At 44.2% G+C, this 19112-nt stretch overlaps 2 protein-coding genes across 2 annotated transcripts in view; one reads left to right on the plus strand and one right to left on the minus strand.

Moving 5' to 3' along the window:
- RGR (retinal G protein coupled receptor) overlaps positions 1-19112 on the minus strand; it is a 78933-nt gene that overhangs the window by 42924 nt on the left and 16897 nt on the right. The gene's annotated exons all lie outside the window — the stretch shown is intronic.
- The window catches only part of LRIT1 (leucine rich repeat, Ig-like and transmembrane domains 1), a 44000-nt gene that overhangs the window by 2662 nt on the left and 22226 nt on the right, over positions 1-19112 (plus strand). The window contains exon 2 of the mRNA XM_088463033.1: positions 4379-4845. Coding sequence (XP_088319159.1) covers positions 4379-4845 — 467 coding nt within the window. The remainder of the gene's footprint in view (positions 1-4378; positions 4846-19112) is intronic.

Consider the following 19112-nt stretch of genomic DNA (forward strand, 5'->3'; position numbering starts at 1 on the left):
CTTACTACTTACATATTATGCAGGACAGACAACATAGAACTAAAATTATGTTTTTTTGTGTGTCCCAACTATATAGTTCATTCTTATGTAAATTCATCTTTTTATAGGTCTGTATAACATTAGCCTGCTTCACTGATAGATTATTATATGTAGTCTGAGATTACCATATATTAGTCATCTACTGTACGTACAGTATATACAAATCCTGAGCATGAATTGTGTGGTGCTGAGATTATTTACTGTAAACTTTAGTTGCTGTTCAATCATAAATTCTTAGTAAACAGTACAGGATTTTGACTGATTTTAATGATCACCCTTGATTCAAACAGTACCATATAGGCAGTTAACAGAGAGGGTGCTCAGATAAAAGTGGGAGGAGGTGAGTATCGTACTCTTGTACTTTCAATACTAGTAGACTAGCCAGAGCTTGTGAGTGTGGTACAGTATGTACGTCACAATAGTCACCAGGTAGAGGAATTTACATATTACTTTAACCACTAGATCAGAGGTTCCCAAACTCAGTCCTCAAGGCACCCTAACAGTCCAGGTTTTAAGGATATCCATGTTGACCACAGGTGACTTAATTAATACCTCAGTTAATTTGATTTAACCACATGTGCTCGATGGATATCTCCAAAACCTATACTGTTGGGGTGCATTGAGGGCCGCATTTGGGAACCTCTGTACTGGATTACTGAGTCTTTATGACCAGAGATGGTAAGCATATTTTATATTAGTCACAATTAAAGCATGACTAGCTTTCAGAGGTGGGGTGGGGAGGGGAGTGGTCGATTTTTAAATGATTCACCAGGGGATTTGTTTTGAAAAATATGTACTCAAGAAAGAGGTTGGATTTGTCTTGATAGTGCAGTGTATAGAGAACTCCACCTCTCACTTCCCATCTCTATATCACATTTTACTCCTGCTGTAGTGGAAATTAGCACCAAGCCAGTCATCACAGAGCTGGTCCCTCCACAGTGGTCAGTGAAATGAAATAGTATATACAAAAAAACCCTACAATTTTGTTTTGTATCTTTATTAAGTATTAAAACTAAAAAGTATTTTCTTTATCCGTCTGTCAAAGGAAAATTCCCCTTGGCTACCCTTTGCTGGCAACCAATCATAAGAGGCCAGCTAAAAAATTCTTCAATGCTTGTCACACAGCATTTGAAGTACAGATTGGTCATTTAAATGAATCATGTTTCCTTTTTATTCCCAGATATCCTGAACACTGTCACAGACAAATCGCATACTTACATACCTTAAGTTATACTGGCCAAAATGAATAATATCCAGCTGTGGGCAGTCAGCTGGATTTCTTCACTATAAGCTGATTTTGGCTAATTGTGGATAACTCTGGTGCTATTGCAGTTTTGCGTCCAGTACATTGTACACTTTATAAATAACTGCTTTTCTCATGACATTTAACTTTTTGTTCAGTTCAGTGTACTATTTCAGTGGCATCTTTAATCTGTCCCTAATCTGTATAGACCATTTCAGGTGTAATCCTGTTATCAATAGTAATCTATTGCACAATGCAACCTATTTTCTGAACACAATTTATTTTAATGCTTTGTCATTAATATTTACCAAAGATTTTTAAAATATGATACAAGTAGACTATTTCCATGTCCTATTATAATATTACATTGTGGAGGGGGAGTGCATTGCTTGTACAAAATTGCAGGTTCAGCAAAAAAAAAAAAACACTAGTCTTATCTTGTCAGTCTTTGCAAAATATAATATCTTAACTGCTTTATACCACTTTCAGACAGAAAATGGCAAAAAACCTAGATTTTTCCGACTTTTGCGTACCGGGTTGTTTTGCCATACTCTGTCTGTACCCCCATTCAAACAGAATAGCAAATTACTGGGTCAAAAAATTAAACCTAGTAATTTGCTAATTTACACATTTATTTCTTCTGTCTGAAAGGGTCAACCCGGGAGTAAATTCCCATGTCTCCGACCCTGGTAAATTCCTGGGTCTAAGTCCTGGGAATTTAGACCCGGGATGACCCTTTCAAACAGAAAAAGGTCCCTTGTAAATCACCAAATTACCGGGTTGAAATGTTTAACCTGGTAATTTGGATTTCTGTCTGAAAGGGGTATTATTTAGGTAATTAAATTGCTGTATGTATGTAGGTATAAACTTGCTAGAATTTTTATTTTATCAGTTATTTAAATTATGTAAATATCTCTCATTCCCAATCCATCAACACATCTCTCACACCCAATCCACCAACACCACCTCTCACACCCAATCCACCAATACCACCCATCACACCCAATCCACCAACACCACCTCTTACACCCAATCCACCAACACCACCTCTCACACCCAATCCACCAACACCACCTCTCATACTCAATCCGCCAACACCACCTCTCACACCCAATCCACCAACACCACCTCTCACACCCAATCCACCAACACCACCTCTCATACTCAATCCGCCAACACCACCTCTCACACCCAATCCACCAACACCACCTCTCACACCCAATCCACCAACGGGATGTAGTGATGAGACCATCGGCCGACAGCGGAATCCCGGCAAGGGATGTAACATAGGTGTTGAAATACTGATGCCTATGTTAATCCCGATGCCAGAACGCCGAGGACACCAGCCCGAACGAAGGTAAGTCTGGGGCACCCATAGAGTTCGCCGCGGGGAAGAGGGTTAGTGTTAGGGAGTCTAGTGGAGATAGCATTTGGTTTTGGGGGGGAGATTAGGGTTTGGCACCCCTAGGAGGGAGGGTTAGGCACCACCAGGGGGAGGTCAGGTTTAGGGTGCGGGGCGGGGGTGTTAGGTTTAGGAACCCCTGGGGGGAGGTTAGGTTTAGGCACTAAGGGGGAGGTTAGGGTTAGGCACCACTAAGGGAGGAATAGGGTTAGGGGGAACAGGGGAGGGTTAGTATACTTACCTACCCCAGTCGGGATCTCCACATGTCGGCCATCTGCTGTCGGGACTTAAACGCCGCTGGCATTTCAATCCCATTCCCCACCAAAACCACTTCTCACATCCAATCCACCAACACCATCTCTCACACCCAATCCACCAACACCACCTCTCACACTCTATCCACCTACACCACCACTCACACCCAATCCACTAACACCACCTTTCTTCGCATTAAGTAAACACTTAATAGAAGGCATAAAATAAACTGTATGAACCTCTAGTTTCTAAACTCTAATTTCATTAGTGGATAAAGACAATTTGATCCTATACTTGGGGATGTTATTTATGGATATATAGCAGAAGAGAGGTAGTGTCCTGGAAACCAGTGGGCATTTTGTATGAATATGAATTAAGAAAACAGGTATATTTTATCAGGTTATTTTATTCTTGCAGTAGTATATTGGGCAACAAAGATGGTGTAATGGTTAGCAATACTACCTCACAGTATTGCTATATTGCTAACCATTACTGGGGTCTTGTGTTTTTTTTCCCACCATGGCCCTGTGTGGATTTTGTATATGTTACCCGTGCTTGCATTGGTTTTCTCCGGGTACTTCGGTTTCCTCCAACAATCCAAAAATTTACTGGTAGGTTAATTGGATCCACCCCCTACCAAAAAAAAAAACTATTAGTGTATGTGTGTGAGCATGTGGTAGGGAATATAAATTGTAGCTCCTCTAGGGCAGGAACTAATGTGAACATTAAATATTCTCTGTAAGCACTGCAGGATATGTGTGCGCTACATAATAAGTGGTAATAACTAAATAATAAACAATATTATCAAATAACATAGACTTTTTAGTGCATATACACCTTTCTATTCAAACACTATTTAAATGACATTTTAAGAAAGTCAGTGTTGTTAACGTGTATTTTTCCAAAGTCTACCCAATGTACACTTCACCACATGTGACCTACTTATAACTTATGTGTGCTGTGTTCCGAGCTCAGACATTATTTGCATTATCTGCAGTGCAATGACATTAGGCAAAGGTGCCAGAAAGCTGTTCTAGCAGAGAAAATAGGCAATGCCACAATCTGTGGGTCTCATTTACAAAAGAAAAATGGTCTTAATTATGGTATCAGAACCAATTAGGATGTGCTCATCAGTAATATATAAAACAGTAGCTGTGTGAAATACAACTGATATACATTTTTTAAATAGAAGTATTTATAAATTGCACATGTAAAAATCATGAATATGTTTAATAATTACTATATGCTGTCCAAAGGTATTGTGACACCCACTCTCTTTGATAACCTTCAAAGACTCTATTTTATGGCCTATTTACCCAATTAACCAACACATTAATTCTTAATTCATTATTTTTTTTTTGTTTTCTTGTGGGGGGCGGGGAGGTTATTACATTAAATATAATTTATATTACATTGTACTTTTTTTGTTTTCTAAACAGGGCAGTACTTTGTAATGACCCGGAGATGACCTTAACACCAGTTAACATTCCAACAGACACTTTTAAAATTTGCATAGAAAAGACAGCTATAAGACGTGTGCAAGGAGAAGCTTTCCATTTACTTTCAAACCTGGAGTTTCTCTGGATGCCCTATAATTCAGTGGTGAGTTTAAGTGTGGTTACATTACGGGGCCTGAGGAAACTACAAGAACTTCGACTGGATGGCAATGACCTTACATTCTTTCCTTGGGAAGCCCTTGCCAGCACACCCCGGCTGAGGCTGCTTGACTTGCACAATAATGAACTATCCTCAATACCTAAAGATGCAGCACGTTACATGAAAAACATTACTTACCTGGATCTGTCCAGCAATAAACTCCTTACACTTCCTCAGGAACTCATTGCATCCTGGCTAAATCTACACTCTGCCTCATATTTTTCAAATGATCATTCTACGCTAATACTTGGTAAGTACTGGGATGATCTAGAAATGTTGTGGCATAATTTATTTCAGTACTTTTGCAAGCTTGCCTTTAATTCATGTTCTATATTTAATTTTATAAGACATTTTCAGAAATCTTTAAGAAAAACTGTGATCAAAGATTCACAGATCACAGATTTTATTTTATATTCTAAGTTTCATTTGAAATGTGTAGGTTTTATTATATAATTGCCTCCATTTTATGTATGTTGTGTTACAGTGACTGTTATTGTCACTAGTGTTTGTGGCATTCAAAAGTGTAGTCTGTACCTCATTCTCTACAGTAAAAAGATTAAGTGATGATAGAAACTAAACATTAATTTTATATATAACACTTAAGCTGGGTACACACTACCCAATAAATGCCACTGATCCAATAAATGCTCTGATCTGATGCGGATTGGGGTACACTGTAAGTAGCACCCCAATTTCATCCAAGTATTCTAACATTGTAAGTGGAACCACAGTATAATATTCATACACATATTGTGACACTGTAGGTGGAACCGCATATATGTATTGTGACACTATAGATAGGACCACAGTGTACTAATCATACATGTATTGGGACACTGTAAGGGGTAGCTTAATGTAACATTATTCATATAAGTATTGTGACACTGTTGGTAAGTAATACCACAGTGTGATATTCATAACATATTGTGACACTGTAGGTCATTGATAACGCAGTGTAATATTTAAAATTGGTACAAAATGATGTGTGTGCTGTTCCTCACTTCATTCGTGTTTGTTGATATGAATGATCAGTTGAGAGGAGAGAAAGAACCACATACTAGTGCTGGAGCTGCTGCCACTGCCACTAGTCTTGACGATACTAGTCTGTCTACTTCATCTACTAAAGCCGATGCCCAAGAGCATACAGGGCTTAAGCCAGGGCATCTAAAATCAAAGAAGCAATCTTTTACATTGGTAAAGTAAAAAACATTAAAGGGAAAGTTGGCTGCAGAAAGACATAAAATTGCCAATATGCCTTTCACTAGACAAAGTGGCAAGGAAAGGGTAAGGCCTTGGCCTTTATTTATGCCTGGTGGTTCTGCCTCTTATGATGATGTAAGCCCTTCTCCCTGTAGATGTTTCAAAAAAATTAAAATCGTTAAGGCTCGGGAACCAACTGTTTGCTCAGAAATGTCACAAATCCCTGAGGAGAGTCTAAGTGTGTCCGCAGGTGCCATGTGTGAGCCTGACATTTCCAATTCTGTACTTAAAGAGGAGACTCCTTCCACCACTTGTGCATCCATGCTGTTCATGGAACATTTTTGGGAAAATTAGAAACTGGTGGTAAAACAATAACAACAGACAGTCCAAGTATCAGTTAGCTCCCTTTTCTCAGCTAGATCCTAGCACCTGCAATCTCCACCACCAACACCTTCATCATCAATATCCTCACTAATGATCTGAGGTAGTTCTGCATCCAGGATAAGGCTAAGTGACTCCTCCCTTATCCAGTATTCCTCAGAAGAATCCTTGAGTGCTAGGCCTGCTGCTGCTGCTGCTGGGGTTGGATCTTCATTCCAGAAAGCAACCAAGAAGACTACTAGTAGTAGCAGTTTAAAAAACAATTGACTGTTAAACAATCCTTTGATAGAGGAAACAAGTATAACAGCTGTCACCCAGTTGCACAGCGGATCACTGACACCATGACAGATGTGCTAGTATTACATGGTGAAATAATAATAAATTGAGGATGATAGTGTGGAGGAAGTGCAAAAGGAGGATGAGGGATTATTTGTGTCCTATCTGAAGCTAATGAGTATGTTGTTGATGAGGATGTTGTTTGTGTAAATCAGCCACCACTGGAAGCAGTTCTTGCGCATGATAAAAGAAAGCCATTGTCATGCCTGGGCAAAAGACCACATCTTGGGTGTGGAATTATTTTAACCAAAATCCTGCCAACAGTTGTGAAGGCATCTGTACCATTTGTGGAGCCAAAGCTAGTAGAGGTAGGGACGTTATACATCTAGGCACCTCCTCCCTGTTACATCATTTGCAGCAAGTTTATGCAATTTATGTAACAAAATTATAATAATTTGTAAATTGATAACAAGCAGTCCAGTATCAGCTACCAGCAGTTTGGACCAGCACATGCAATCTCCACCTCCAACATTCTCATCATCTCACCTTCTCCTTAATGATTGGAGGTAGTCCCTCCAAAAAATTGTTTTATGAGGGCCCAAACAAACCAAAGACTTCAGCCACAAAAGTGTCAGTTTGTGTTGCTAAAGTGCTTGGTTTGTTAATATTATGTGGGATATTAAAAGGACAAGTGCTTGTCCTTTTTAATATCCCACATAATAGTGTGTGGGAGGTGCCCATCTTGCACCTAGTTTCTTTACATTTTGCACAATTTGGGGCATTGCTGAGTGACATTATTATAGTTTATTAAACTGCCATCTGCTACTGCCATGTGGTAATGTTTCATAGATGTCCTATATTTTTTTAAACTGCCTTGCATTTGTGTCTCTGCTCTGTCGCTTACTTCAGCCAACCAACTCGCTGCAGCCTTTGTCCTATATTGGTGAAAAAAGTAGTGAAAACAATATTGTGAGCTGTGAGGTGGTTAATAATGACTGGAAATGCTTGACATTTTTTGTTATTAAGGTAAACAATACTGTAGGAACAAGCACAGGCTCAAATTATGTGATTTTATCTGTTTTTATTATTATTTTATAAAAATACAGACCCAAAACAAAAAAACAAAACCAAAACCAAAACACGCAAGGGCAGTATTGCAAAACTAAATCCAGATCCAAAACCTCAAAGGAGATACAAAACCAAAACAAGGGGGTCGGCGCACATCCCTAATTAAAACATTTCCACACCTCCATTGACACCTAGGCCCATATTCAAGTACAAGCGAAAAGTCATTATCCGCAGAAAAGTTTCGGCTGTTCGTGTGGTTGGAACTTATCTCTGTATTCAACTCCAGACGGGTTTCGCGTACGTGGAAAGTCAATACAATGTAATAGGTGAAAAAGATTCGCCTTTGAATAGAAGGAGAAAAGAAGTGCACATTTTTTATTTTGGGGTGCAAAGGTGGGGAAACCAATCAGAACCCTTAGGACAGCTCCCCACAGGACAACTGTTTAAAAAACTCCCAGGAAAAAACTTAAGAACACCCTAAAAAAAGTACTTACATTTTGGGGGCAAAAATGCACAAAGTGGGGGGGACAACTTCAAAAACTAGCGAAGTAAGGTTCTGGCAGTGCTCCAAGAAGGGGCCAAGTATTTTGGGGATTGCAGGTGCTTGTATGAAGGAGGAAATTCACTTTTAGTAAAACTTCACTTTAGAGACAATAAAATATGCTAACACCCTTTTTCAATTACCCCAAATTTGACAGGACTACTTATATTCTTCAAAAAGTACAGCAATATGCCATTCTTCACCACTTTGAGCAAAGACGCTAGTTAAAAGCTATTGAAACAACTGAAGTACCCCAAACAGTTTTATTAGGGCTATTCCGACACATCTACATTGATAGTTAATGTTACTGCATCTTTTTGGGGGGTTCGGGCTGATTTCCCCTATTCTGAGAGCACTTTCCACCTGTTCTGACTTCGCAGCTTGCCATTTTCGTGTTGTTTGGAATTGAAGAGAGGTGAATAGCGGGGACGCGCACGATGATGGTGCTCCTCTAAAACATGTGATGTAGGTGGAAAGTCCGACAGGCAAAACTTTTCAGCGGACGCAAAACTAATTGAATACCGCCCTTAGGGGTAAATTTACTAAAGTGAGAGCTTTTACAAGTGGAGATTCTAGCTATTATCTTCTAGAAGGTGCTAGATAAATGTCAAGTAGAATCTGATTGGTTGTTATGGGCAAAATCTCTATTTCTCTCACTTTAGTAAACTTACTCCTTACCTTATCTGTTCAGAGGAGGATCTACCTGATCCTGAATGTCCCTGATTATATATATATATATATATATATATATATATAGATAGATATTAGGGATGAGCAGGTTCGGATTCATGAAATCCGAACCCCCCCCCCGAGCCCCCCCGATCCAAACCGGGAACCGAGTCCGTCTCGGGTTTTCCCGCCTGACTCGGATCTGAAATCGAGGCAAAACATCATCATCCCGCTGTCGGATCTCGCAGGTTTTGGATTCTATAAAAGGTCCCCGCGTCGGTGCCATGTTTCACTCTGGCTGTAGACAGTGAAGAGGGAGGGTGGGAGTTAGGGCTGGCTGGGCTGTGTTGTGCTACTGTTGTGAATAGGGAGCCGGCTCTGGCGTGCGCTTGCGCAGTGGCCAAATATTGACCTGCTCGTGAGTGCATAGCGCTTGCGAGCGGGTCTGAATCAGGCCCTGAGTCCACTCCAAAGTCCATAGGGGCTGGCTGGGCTATGTTGTGCAGTGTCCCATATAGGCTGTAGTCCTAAAGGGGTGCTGTAGTGTTGTCCAGTGGGTGATCTGTCCATCAGGGGTGCTCCCCTCAAGTGCAAAAAAACAATTATTTTTTTCTGTGTTTGTGACAGATCAATTGCCAGCTTGTTTTGTGGGGGCCCAAACAAATCAATAATTTCAGCCACAGTCGTGTGGCAGACCCTGGCGCTGTAATGATTGGTTTGTTAAAGTGTGCATGTGCTGTTTATACAACATAAGAGTGTGTGGGAGGGCCCAAGGACAATTCCATCTTGCACCTCTTTTTTTTCTTTGCATTATGGCCCTCATTCAGAGCCACTCGCTAGCGGCAGTACGCTCGTTCCGAGCGATGTTCGCACATCTGCGCATGCGTACGGATCGTTATACGCATGCGCGAACCAGTCAGTGCGGCCGAAATTCATGTGCTCGCAATATAGCGAATGCCTGCTATTTTGAGTGACAGAATGAGGCGTATGTGGGGGGTAACAGGGGAAGGTGCTTGAAAATGGGGAGTGGAGATCCGAACGCAGGCGTGCTTAAAGGTCAAAACGGGCGTTTTATGGGTGTGCATAATTAATACAGCAGCGTCATTGACCACGTCACTGGGTTATTTTATAGCCAGAACTGCTCGCAAGATTGTGGTAGCAAAAACCAACCACAAGAATAGCGAGCAGTTCATACGCTTGTCGATGTACTCGATTAATCTAATAAATAGCGGACATGACGTATGGTGCGAGCGGCCAGGGGGCGTTTTTAACAAATAAACGAGCGTATGTTTTGCTCGCTCGTTCAGACTTAGAGGTGTGAACAGACTGCAATTTGCGAACGGATCATTTGAATAGCCACCCCTTGTTTTTGAACGAACGACCGCAAATAGCGAACGGCTCTGAATCAGGCCCTATGTACTGTTTGGGGCCTAGTTTTTAAACTGCCATCCTGTCTGCCACTGCAGTGTCACTACTAGATGGGCCACGTGTTTGTGCCGCCAACTTGTGTCGCTTAGCATAGTCATCCAGCTACCTCGGTGCAACCTTTTGGCCTAAAAACAATATTGTGAGGTGTTCAGAATAGACTGGAAATGAGTGGAATTAATGTTACTGAGGTTACTAATAGCATAGGAACAGAAAAACCCACAAATTCTGTGATTTTAGCTGTTTTTATGTTTTTTCCAAAAAAATACAGTTCCAAAACACAAAACCCAGAACCCAAAACACGGAAGGGTGGTTTTGGCAAAACCAATCCAGATCCAAAACACGAAGAAAGATCCAGATCCAAAACCAAAACACAAAAAGTGGCTGGTGCACACTCCTAATATATATATATATATATATATATATATATATATATACAGGGGTTAAAGTGTGCCAGAACGAGACATTCCTTCACTTCTATTTGGAGAGAGAACCAGTTCCGCCTCCTCCGGCCCACCTTAGCCTGGCGCCGCAGGGAGGCTCCATTTGCCGGGCGCCCATTGAGATTTTGTTACCAGCGGGCGCCCATCTCCCTACCCACAGCGCCAGCAGAAGCCGGAGGCTGGAGCTCACTCTTGAGCTCCGGCTTCGCTCCCCCATGGGCACTATGGGAGAGAAGTCATGACTTCTCTCCCATAGTTCGGAGGACTCAGAGCGGCCAGACAGACAGGAACGGGCTCAATGTAATTATTGTTTTTTTTTTGTGTAAGCAGCACTATAGGGGGCATAACTGCTAGGGGCATTACACAGGGGGCACTACTACTGGGGGAATTACTACAGGGGGCATTGCTATTAGGGGCACTATTATAGGGGGCATTTCTACTGGGGCACCACTCTTGGGAGCACTGCCTAAGTTGCACCACTCCTGGGGGCACTGCATAAGGGGCACTACCACTACTGTGGGCTCTGGATAAATGGCACCTCTACTTGGGGCACTGAATAAGGGGCACCACTATGGAGGGCACTGCATAAAGGGCACCACTACTGGGGTCAATGCATAAGGGGCACCCCTACTGGGGGCACTGCATAAGGTCACCACTATTGAGGGCACTGCATAAGGGGCACCACTATTGGGGGCACTATCAATGTGGGCACTGCATAAAGGGCGCTACCACTGTGGGCACTGCATAAGGGGCACTACCACTACTGGGGGCACTGCATAAGGAGCACAGCCACTACTGGGGGCACTGTATAAGGGGCACCACTACTGAGGGCACTGCATAAGGGGCACATCTACGGAGGGCACTGCATAAGTGGCACCACTATTGGGGGCACTGAATAAGGGGCACTATCACTGTGGGCACTGCATAAGGGGCACAACCACTGTGGGCACTGCATAAGGGGCACTTTTACTACTGGGGGCACTACATAATGGGCACCACTACTGAGGGCACAGCATAAGGGGCACTACTAGGGCCACTGCATATGGGGCACTACCACTACTGGGACCACTGCATAAGGGTCACTACCATTACTGGGGCACTGCATAAGGGGCACCACTACTGGGGGCACTGCATCAGGAACACCACTACAATGGGCATTGCATTTGCATAAGGGGCACTAGTAGTGTAAGGGGCACTACTGATGCCCCTTACACTACTAGTGTAAGGGGCACTACTGATGTTGGCATTGTATAAGGGGCACTACTACTGTGGGCATTGTGTATAAGGGACACAAATGTGGGTATTGTGTAAAAGGGGCATTGCTGTATGTCATACATGTACATGAATAAGGGACAGTACTATGTGGTGTAATGTGAATCAGGGATGAATCCAGATTGTGCTAATGTGTGGTGTAATTTGAATTGGGAATACTATTGTGTGACCACACCCCTTTCTTTTGAGACCATGGCCCTTTTTTTCAGCGCGCACCTCTAGGACCACTTTAAGCACTGTATATATATATTTGCTTGGATGTACATTTATTCAATTTGTTGTGTTTATTATATTTAAAACAAAAGATTTTTGTTAGGGGTGTGCACCGGACACTTTTCGTGTTTTGTGTTTTGGTTTTGGATCTGGATCTTTCTTCGTGTTTTGGATCTGGATTGGTTTTGCCAAAACCACCCTTCCGTGTTTTGGGTTCTGGGTTTTGTGTTTTGGATCTGGATTTTTTCTTAAAAAATAAAAAAAAACGCTAAAATCACATAAATGGGCCTTTTTTTGTTCCTACGCTATTAATAACCCCAATAACATTAATTTCCACTCATTTCCACTCTATTCTGAACACCTCACACCTCACAATATTGTTTTTAGGCCAAAAGGTTGTACCGAGGAAGCTGGATGACTATGCTAAGCGACACAAGGGGGCGGCACAAACACGTGGCCCATCTAGGAGTGGCACTGCAGTGGCAGACAGGAAGCCAATCAGCGTTATGGTGCCCATTTGCATGTAGCACGAACCCGGGAGATCCGTGCTACATGCATCTGTGTGATTGGCACAGAGCAATGACAGGTCCGTGAGACCCGTCTGTGCTGCTGTGGTAAAAAAAAAAAAAAAAAACCTGTGTAAAAAAAGAAAAAAATGGCGTGCACCCCCCCAAAAAAGAGCAACCAGCCCCGGGCATTAGTAACCCAGTGCTGGGTGTGCTTAAATACAGGGGACAAACGACGTAGGGGTCCCCTGTACTTAAGCACAACCAGCACCGGGCTAGTCAGAACCAGCGCTGGTTGCCAAAATACGGGGGACAAACGACGTAGGGGTCCCCTGTATTCTGCGCAACCAGCTCTGGGCTCTGATCCGGTCCTGGTTCTTGAAATATATGGGACAAAAAATGAGTAGGGTTCCCCTGTATGTTCCAGAACCAGCACTGGACTTTTTCTAGTGGGGGGCTGATGCCACAGCCAGGGGAGCCCTTTCACCGGGCCCCCCAGCCGCAGCATCAACCCTGACCGCTAGTCAGCCCAGGCCGGGGATCCCTGGAGAGCTGGGGACCCCCCAAATAAAGGGGTCACCCTCTCCAGGGCACCCCAGGCCCAGGCTGATAGCCCGGGGCTATCCCCGCCACCCCTGGTGGTGGTGGGTGGCGGGTTGATTGTGTGGTGTGGTGTAAATAAAGAATATCAAACATTGTCTTTACAAGTAGAACTGCAAGTCCCATCTAGCCTGCCCCGCATGCTGGTACTTGGAGAACCACAAGTACCAGCATGCAGGGCAATAAGGGCCCACTAGTACCTGTAGTTCACCTGTAAAAAAAATGTTTAAAAAAACACAGGACACACACACCGTCCGGGGAGCCCTGGAGAGGGTGACCCCTTTATTGGGGGGGTCCCCAGCTCTCCAGGGCCTGGGCTGACTAGCGGTCAGGGCTGATGCTGCGGCTGGGGGGCCCGGTGAAAGGGCTCCCCTGGCTGTGGCATCAGCCCCCCGCTAGAAAAAGTCCAGTGCTGGTTCTGGAACATACAGGGGAACCCTACTCATTTTTTTCCCCTGTATTTCCAGAACCAGGACCGGATCAGAGCCCAGAGCTGGTTGCGCAGAATACGGGGGACCCCTACGTCGTTTGTCCCCCGTATTTTGGCAACCAGCTCTGGTTCTGACTAGCCCAGTGCCGGTTGTGTTTAAGTACAGGGGACCCCTATGTCGTTTGTCCCCTGTATTTAAGCACACCCAGCACTGGGTCACTAATGCCCGGGGCTGGTTGCTCTTTTTTTGGGGGGGGGCACGCCATTTTTTTCTCTTTTTACACAGGTTTTTTTTTTTTTTTTTACCACAGCAGCACAGACGGGTCTCACGGACCCGTTAGTGCTCTGTGTCAATGACACAGATGCAAGTAGCACGGATCTCCTGGTCCGTGCGTGCATCTGTGTCATTGAAATACACAGCAGCACAGACGGGTCTCACTGACCCATCTGTGCTCTGTGTCACTGTCAATCACACAGATGCATGTAGCACGGATCTCACGAGTCCGTGCTACATGCAAATGAGCACCATAATGCTGATTGGCTGAGAGCCGTGACAGACGGCTCTGTCAGCCAATCAGCACTTTGCCCATTAAAGGCAAAGGCATTTTTTTTAAAATGGCCGCTCGAGGCAAAACCTCGAGATCCGACAGCAGATCTCGAGGTTTTGCCTCGGGAGAGGGATCCGGGGCAGACAGGGAGATCCGAGCTTGGGCTCGGATCGCCCCGGATCCCCGAAGTTCGGGTGGGTTCGGTTCTCAGGGAACCGAACCCGCTCATCCCTAATTTTTGTGAACAATTTTGTTCTGAATTATGTTTTTTACAGCATTGTTTGCAAAGCAATTTATAAGCTTTGACACCTCACCATTTCAAATTGTTGACACTACCAGACCACCAATGAGTACATACCAACTACATGTTTTTTTTTCTTAAGTGAGGAGAGGTGTGGTCAATTATTTCACCTGGGGGGGCACAAACATGGAGATGAAGAATGTGGGCTGGGCAGTAAAGTGTCAAGGCAGATGGTACCTTGTGAGCCAGGCTTGACTTGGAGCAGACCCAGGTCTCTGATGTGATCCATTCAGTCAAAGCAAAGAAGGAAGACAGTCACAATGATGCTAGGAGATAGGGGCCCTGATTCAGAGCCAGACGCTCTGACAGAGCGCTTGCTCTGAATCAGGGCTTCTTTTTTTTTTTTATGGAGCGGCCTCCTGGCCGCTCGCATTGTTGTGGTTTGCCAACCACAGCTAATGTGAGCGGCCAGGATGACCATCACGATCATCGGGCTTGCGATGAGACCCTTGTGGTAGGGTCTCGTGCCGCAAGCCCCAGAGAGCTTTCGGCTCTAACAGAGCCGAAAGCTTTCCCACTGACATCACTTGTGATGTCAGTGGGGCCGCCCCCAGACAGTAGGCGTTCTCATGGGAACGCCTCCGTCTGGGCAGACACCCCCCCGGCCCGCCCACCAACATCGACAGCACGCCCCCTTTGGTGCGAGACCCGGAGCAACGGATTGCCCGTTGCCATCCGGGTCTCACCCATGCGCATGACGGAGCCGGCTCCGTCGTGCGCATGCGCTCTGGGCCACCATCGACCCGGTTGCGAGCGCTCAGCGCTTTCGATCGGGTCTGAATCAGGCCCAGGGCCAATAGAGGAAGCCCGGAGGCAGGGCTTCACATATGCACAGTAAAAGGTTGTGAGCAGAGGCAGCTCCTGCCTTTTTCTGTAAAGGGGGCTGCCTGTGCAGCAGTCCGGTCAGTGGCCCGGCCGGCTCCAGTTCCTTCAGCGCCTGCTAGGTGCACTGTGCATGTGTATATGGCAGGGTCCGTGACCAGCGATTGAGCAGAAGCACCAGCCGTTTTCCCTTACCATTGTAGCACTGTAGATATTCCCCAACCATCCACTTTTTCTATTTAAAATTGATAACTATTAGCCCACAATTGAAAAGTGAGAACCTCTGCGTTGCATAGTGAGTCCCAGAGCCCGTCCTAGCTAATTTGGTTACCCGAGGCAAGATTTTGGCTGGGTACCAAATATATCACATACTATATATGTGATATATATACATAAATATATATATATATACACACACATAATATATTTATGATATATATACATAAAACTTCCAACATAGGGCGGCACTCCTCGGATTTGAAACTGATGATAGATGTGACAATACATCTGAAACCTTCATGATACAGTTGGTGTTTGTCTGAACTTTTTTAAAATCCGGGGAGTGCCGCCCTATGTTGGAAGTTTTGTACTATTGGGGATAAATTTACTAAAGTGAGAGTTTTTAGAAGTGAGTTTTAAAAGTGATGTTGCCCATAGCAACCAGTCAGATTCTAGCTATTATCTTCCATAAGGTGCTAGTTAAATGTTAAGTAGAATCTGATTGGTTGCTATGGGCAACATCACTTTTAAAACTCACTTCTAAAAATTCTCACTTTAGTAAATTTACCCCTTGGAGTCTGAATGACTCCTGGGAGGGCACCCAGGTTTAAGGTATTTTTTATATGGAGTGCCGGTCATCTACCATTATTTGATATATACATAATATATATATTGTGACAAGAATCACATAGACCGGGTAAAATCCAACAGAATCTTTTTTTCCTCACAATAGGCAGGCATACAAGATAGTCCAGTGTTCACAGGAAGGTACACATTATGTTCCAAACAGCAATGCAGTTCTTTTAGTGGACTCAAAGGTCCAGGATCCCTAACACTAGCTACCTCCGGGTCTATAACTATTTCACAGTCAGGATCAGTTTCCTAGTGTCTCTGCAGTTCTTTTACCAGCCTCACACGGGTGTCTGTAATCAGTAAGGGTGTGCACCGGCCACTTTTCGTGTTTTGTGATTTGGTTTTGGATCTGGATCTTTCTTCGTGTTTTGGATCTGGATTGGTTTTGCCAAAACCACCCTTCCGTGTTTTGGGTTCTTGGTTTTGTGTTTTGGATCTGTATTTTTTTTTAAAAAAGCATAAAAACAGCTAAAATCACAGAATTTGTAGGTTTTTCTGCTCCTATGCTATTATTAACCTCAATAACCTTAATTACCACTCATTTCCAGTCTATTCTGAACACCTCACACCTCACAATAGTGTTTTTATGTCCAAAAGGTTGCACCGAGGTAGCTGGATGACTATGCTAAGCGACACGAGTGGGCGGCACAAACACGTGACCCATCTAGGCGTGATACTGCAGTGGCAGACAGGATGGCAGTTTGAAAAACTAGGCCCCAAACTGTACATAATGCAAAGAAAAAAAAGAGGTGCAAGATGGAATTGTCCTTGGGCCCTCCCACCCACCCTTATGTTGTATAAACAGGACATGCACACTTTAACAAACCAATCATTTCAGCGCCAGGGTCTGCCACACAACTGTGGCTGAAATGATTGGTTCGTTTGGGCCCCCACAAAACAAGCTGGCAATTAATCTGTCCCTGCACAAACTGGCTCTACGGAGGCAAGATGTCATCCTCATCCTCCTCATCCACCGATTCCTCACCCTCTTCAGTGTGTACATCCTCATCCTCACAGAGTATTAATTAGTCCCCGCTGGAACCACAGGTCCCTCTGTACGTTCTGGAGGCTGGTCTCCCTGGAAGAGTTGATAATTCATTTTATGAACATCATCTCCACATTTTGTGGAAGCAACCTCCTACGCCTTTCGCTGACAAGGTTCCCGGCTGCACTAAACACTCTTTCGGAGTACACACTGGAGGGGGGGCAACTCAGGTAAAATAGAGCCAGTTTGTACAGGGACCTCCAAATTGCTTCTTTTTCCTGCCAGTACAGGTACGGACTGTCTGACATGCCTACTTGGATGCTGTCACCGATGTAATCCTTTAACAGACAGACGCATGCTTGTCGCTGCTGCTTTGAGGATGCAAGTGCGGCTACAGCCCACACAATTCACAAAGACAGAAAAAAAAAAAAGAATATTTTTATTGTTTGTGGAGCGCACTTTGAGGGTTACACCATCCTTTAACAGACAGACGCACGCTTGTCGCTGCTGCTTTGAGGATGCAAGTGCGGCTACAGCCCACACAATTCACAAAGACAGAAAAAAGAAGAAGAATATTTTTATTGTTTGTGTAGCACACTTTGAGGGTGTCACCACCCTTTAACAGACAGACGCACGCTTGTCGCTGCTGCTTTAAGGATGCAGGTGCGGCTACAGCCCACACATTTCACAAAGACCGAAAAAAAAAGAACAATATTTTAATTGTTTGTGTAGTACACTTTGAGGGTGTCACCACCCTTTAACAGACAGACGCACGCTTGTCGCTGCTGCTTTAAGGATGCAGGTGCGGCTACAGCCCACACATTTCACAAAGACAGAAAAAAAAGAACAATATTTTAATTGTTTGTGTAGCACACTTTGAGGGTGTCACCACCCTTTAACAGACAGACGCACGCTTGTCGCTGCTGCTTTGAGGATGCAGGTGGAATCTAGACGGGATTTGGAACCGAGGACACACTACCTCCATCAATTGTCTAAATCCCACTGCACTAATGGCGGATACCGGATGCACGTCTAACACCAACATAGCAGTCAAGGCCTCAGTTATACGTTTTGCTTCAGGATGACTGCTGTCGTACTTCATCCTCATCGCTAGGGATTGTTGGAGGGTCAATTGTTTAGTAAAAGTAGTGATGTTCCTACTTCCTCTCTGGGATGATGAACAACTCCCAGCAGCAGCAACAGCACTAGGAGGAAGTGGTTCCTGATCTTTCCCTATTTTATTTTTATCGGAGAAAGTTTGGTCCTCCATTTATGTTATATTGATATATAAGTGCGGCTAAAGCGCACACAAACACAGAAATTTTTTTTTTATTTTTGCTGGAGAGTAGTGCACTTTGTAGGTTACACCACCCTTTAAGAAATGAGCCAGCCGGCTCTTTACTTATGGGACACAGGCGCACGCTTGGCGCTGCTCCTTTGTTGATGCACGTGCAAACACAGAAAATATATATTTTTTTGTTTTGGAGTGTACTTTGGGGGTTACAGAACCCTTTAACGGTCAAGCCAGCCGGCCCTTTACTTATGACACAGGCGCACGCTTGGCACTACTTTGTTGATGCACGTGCGGCTTCTGCGCACACAATTCACAAACACAGAAAATATATTATTTTTTTAGCACTTGGGGGGAGCACCCCTGATGGACAGAGCACCCCCTGGACAACACTACAGCACCCCTTTAGGACTGGGACACTGCACAGGACTTTGGAGTGGACACAGCCCCTATGGCGAACTGACTGCACAACACAGTCCAGCCAGTCCCTATGGACTTTGAAGTAGTGGACACAGCCCCTATTAACAACAGCTGCACAGCACAACACAGCCAGCCCCTATGGACTTTGAAGTAGTGGACAACAGCAGCACTACACTACACTACACTACACAGCCCTAACTCCCACCCTCCCTCTTCACTGTCCACAGCCGAGTGAGAAAATGGCGCCGACGCGGGTACCTTATATAGGATCCAA

This window comes from Taudactylus pleione, unplaced genomic scaffold (assembly GCF_031769625.1).
Source record: "Taudactylus pleione unplaced genomic scaffold, aTauple2 ptg001314l, whole genome shotgun sequence".
In the NCBI taxonomy this organism is placed as follows: domain Eukaryota; kingdom Metazoa; phylum Chordata; class Amphibia; order Anura; family Myobatrachidae; genus Taudactylus; species Taudactylus pleione.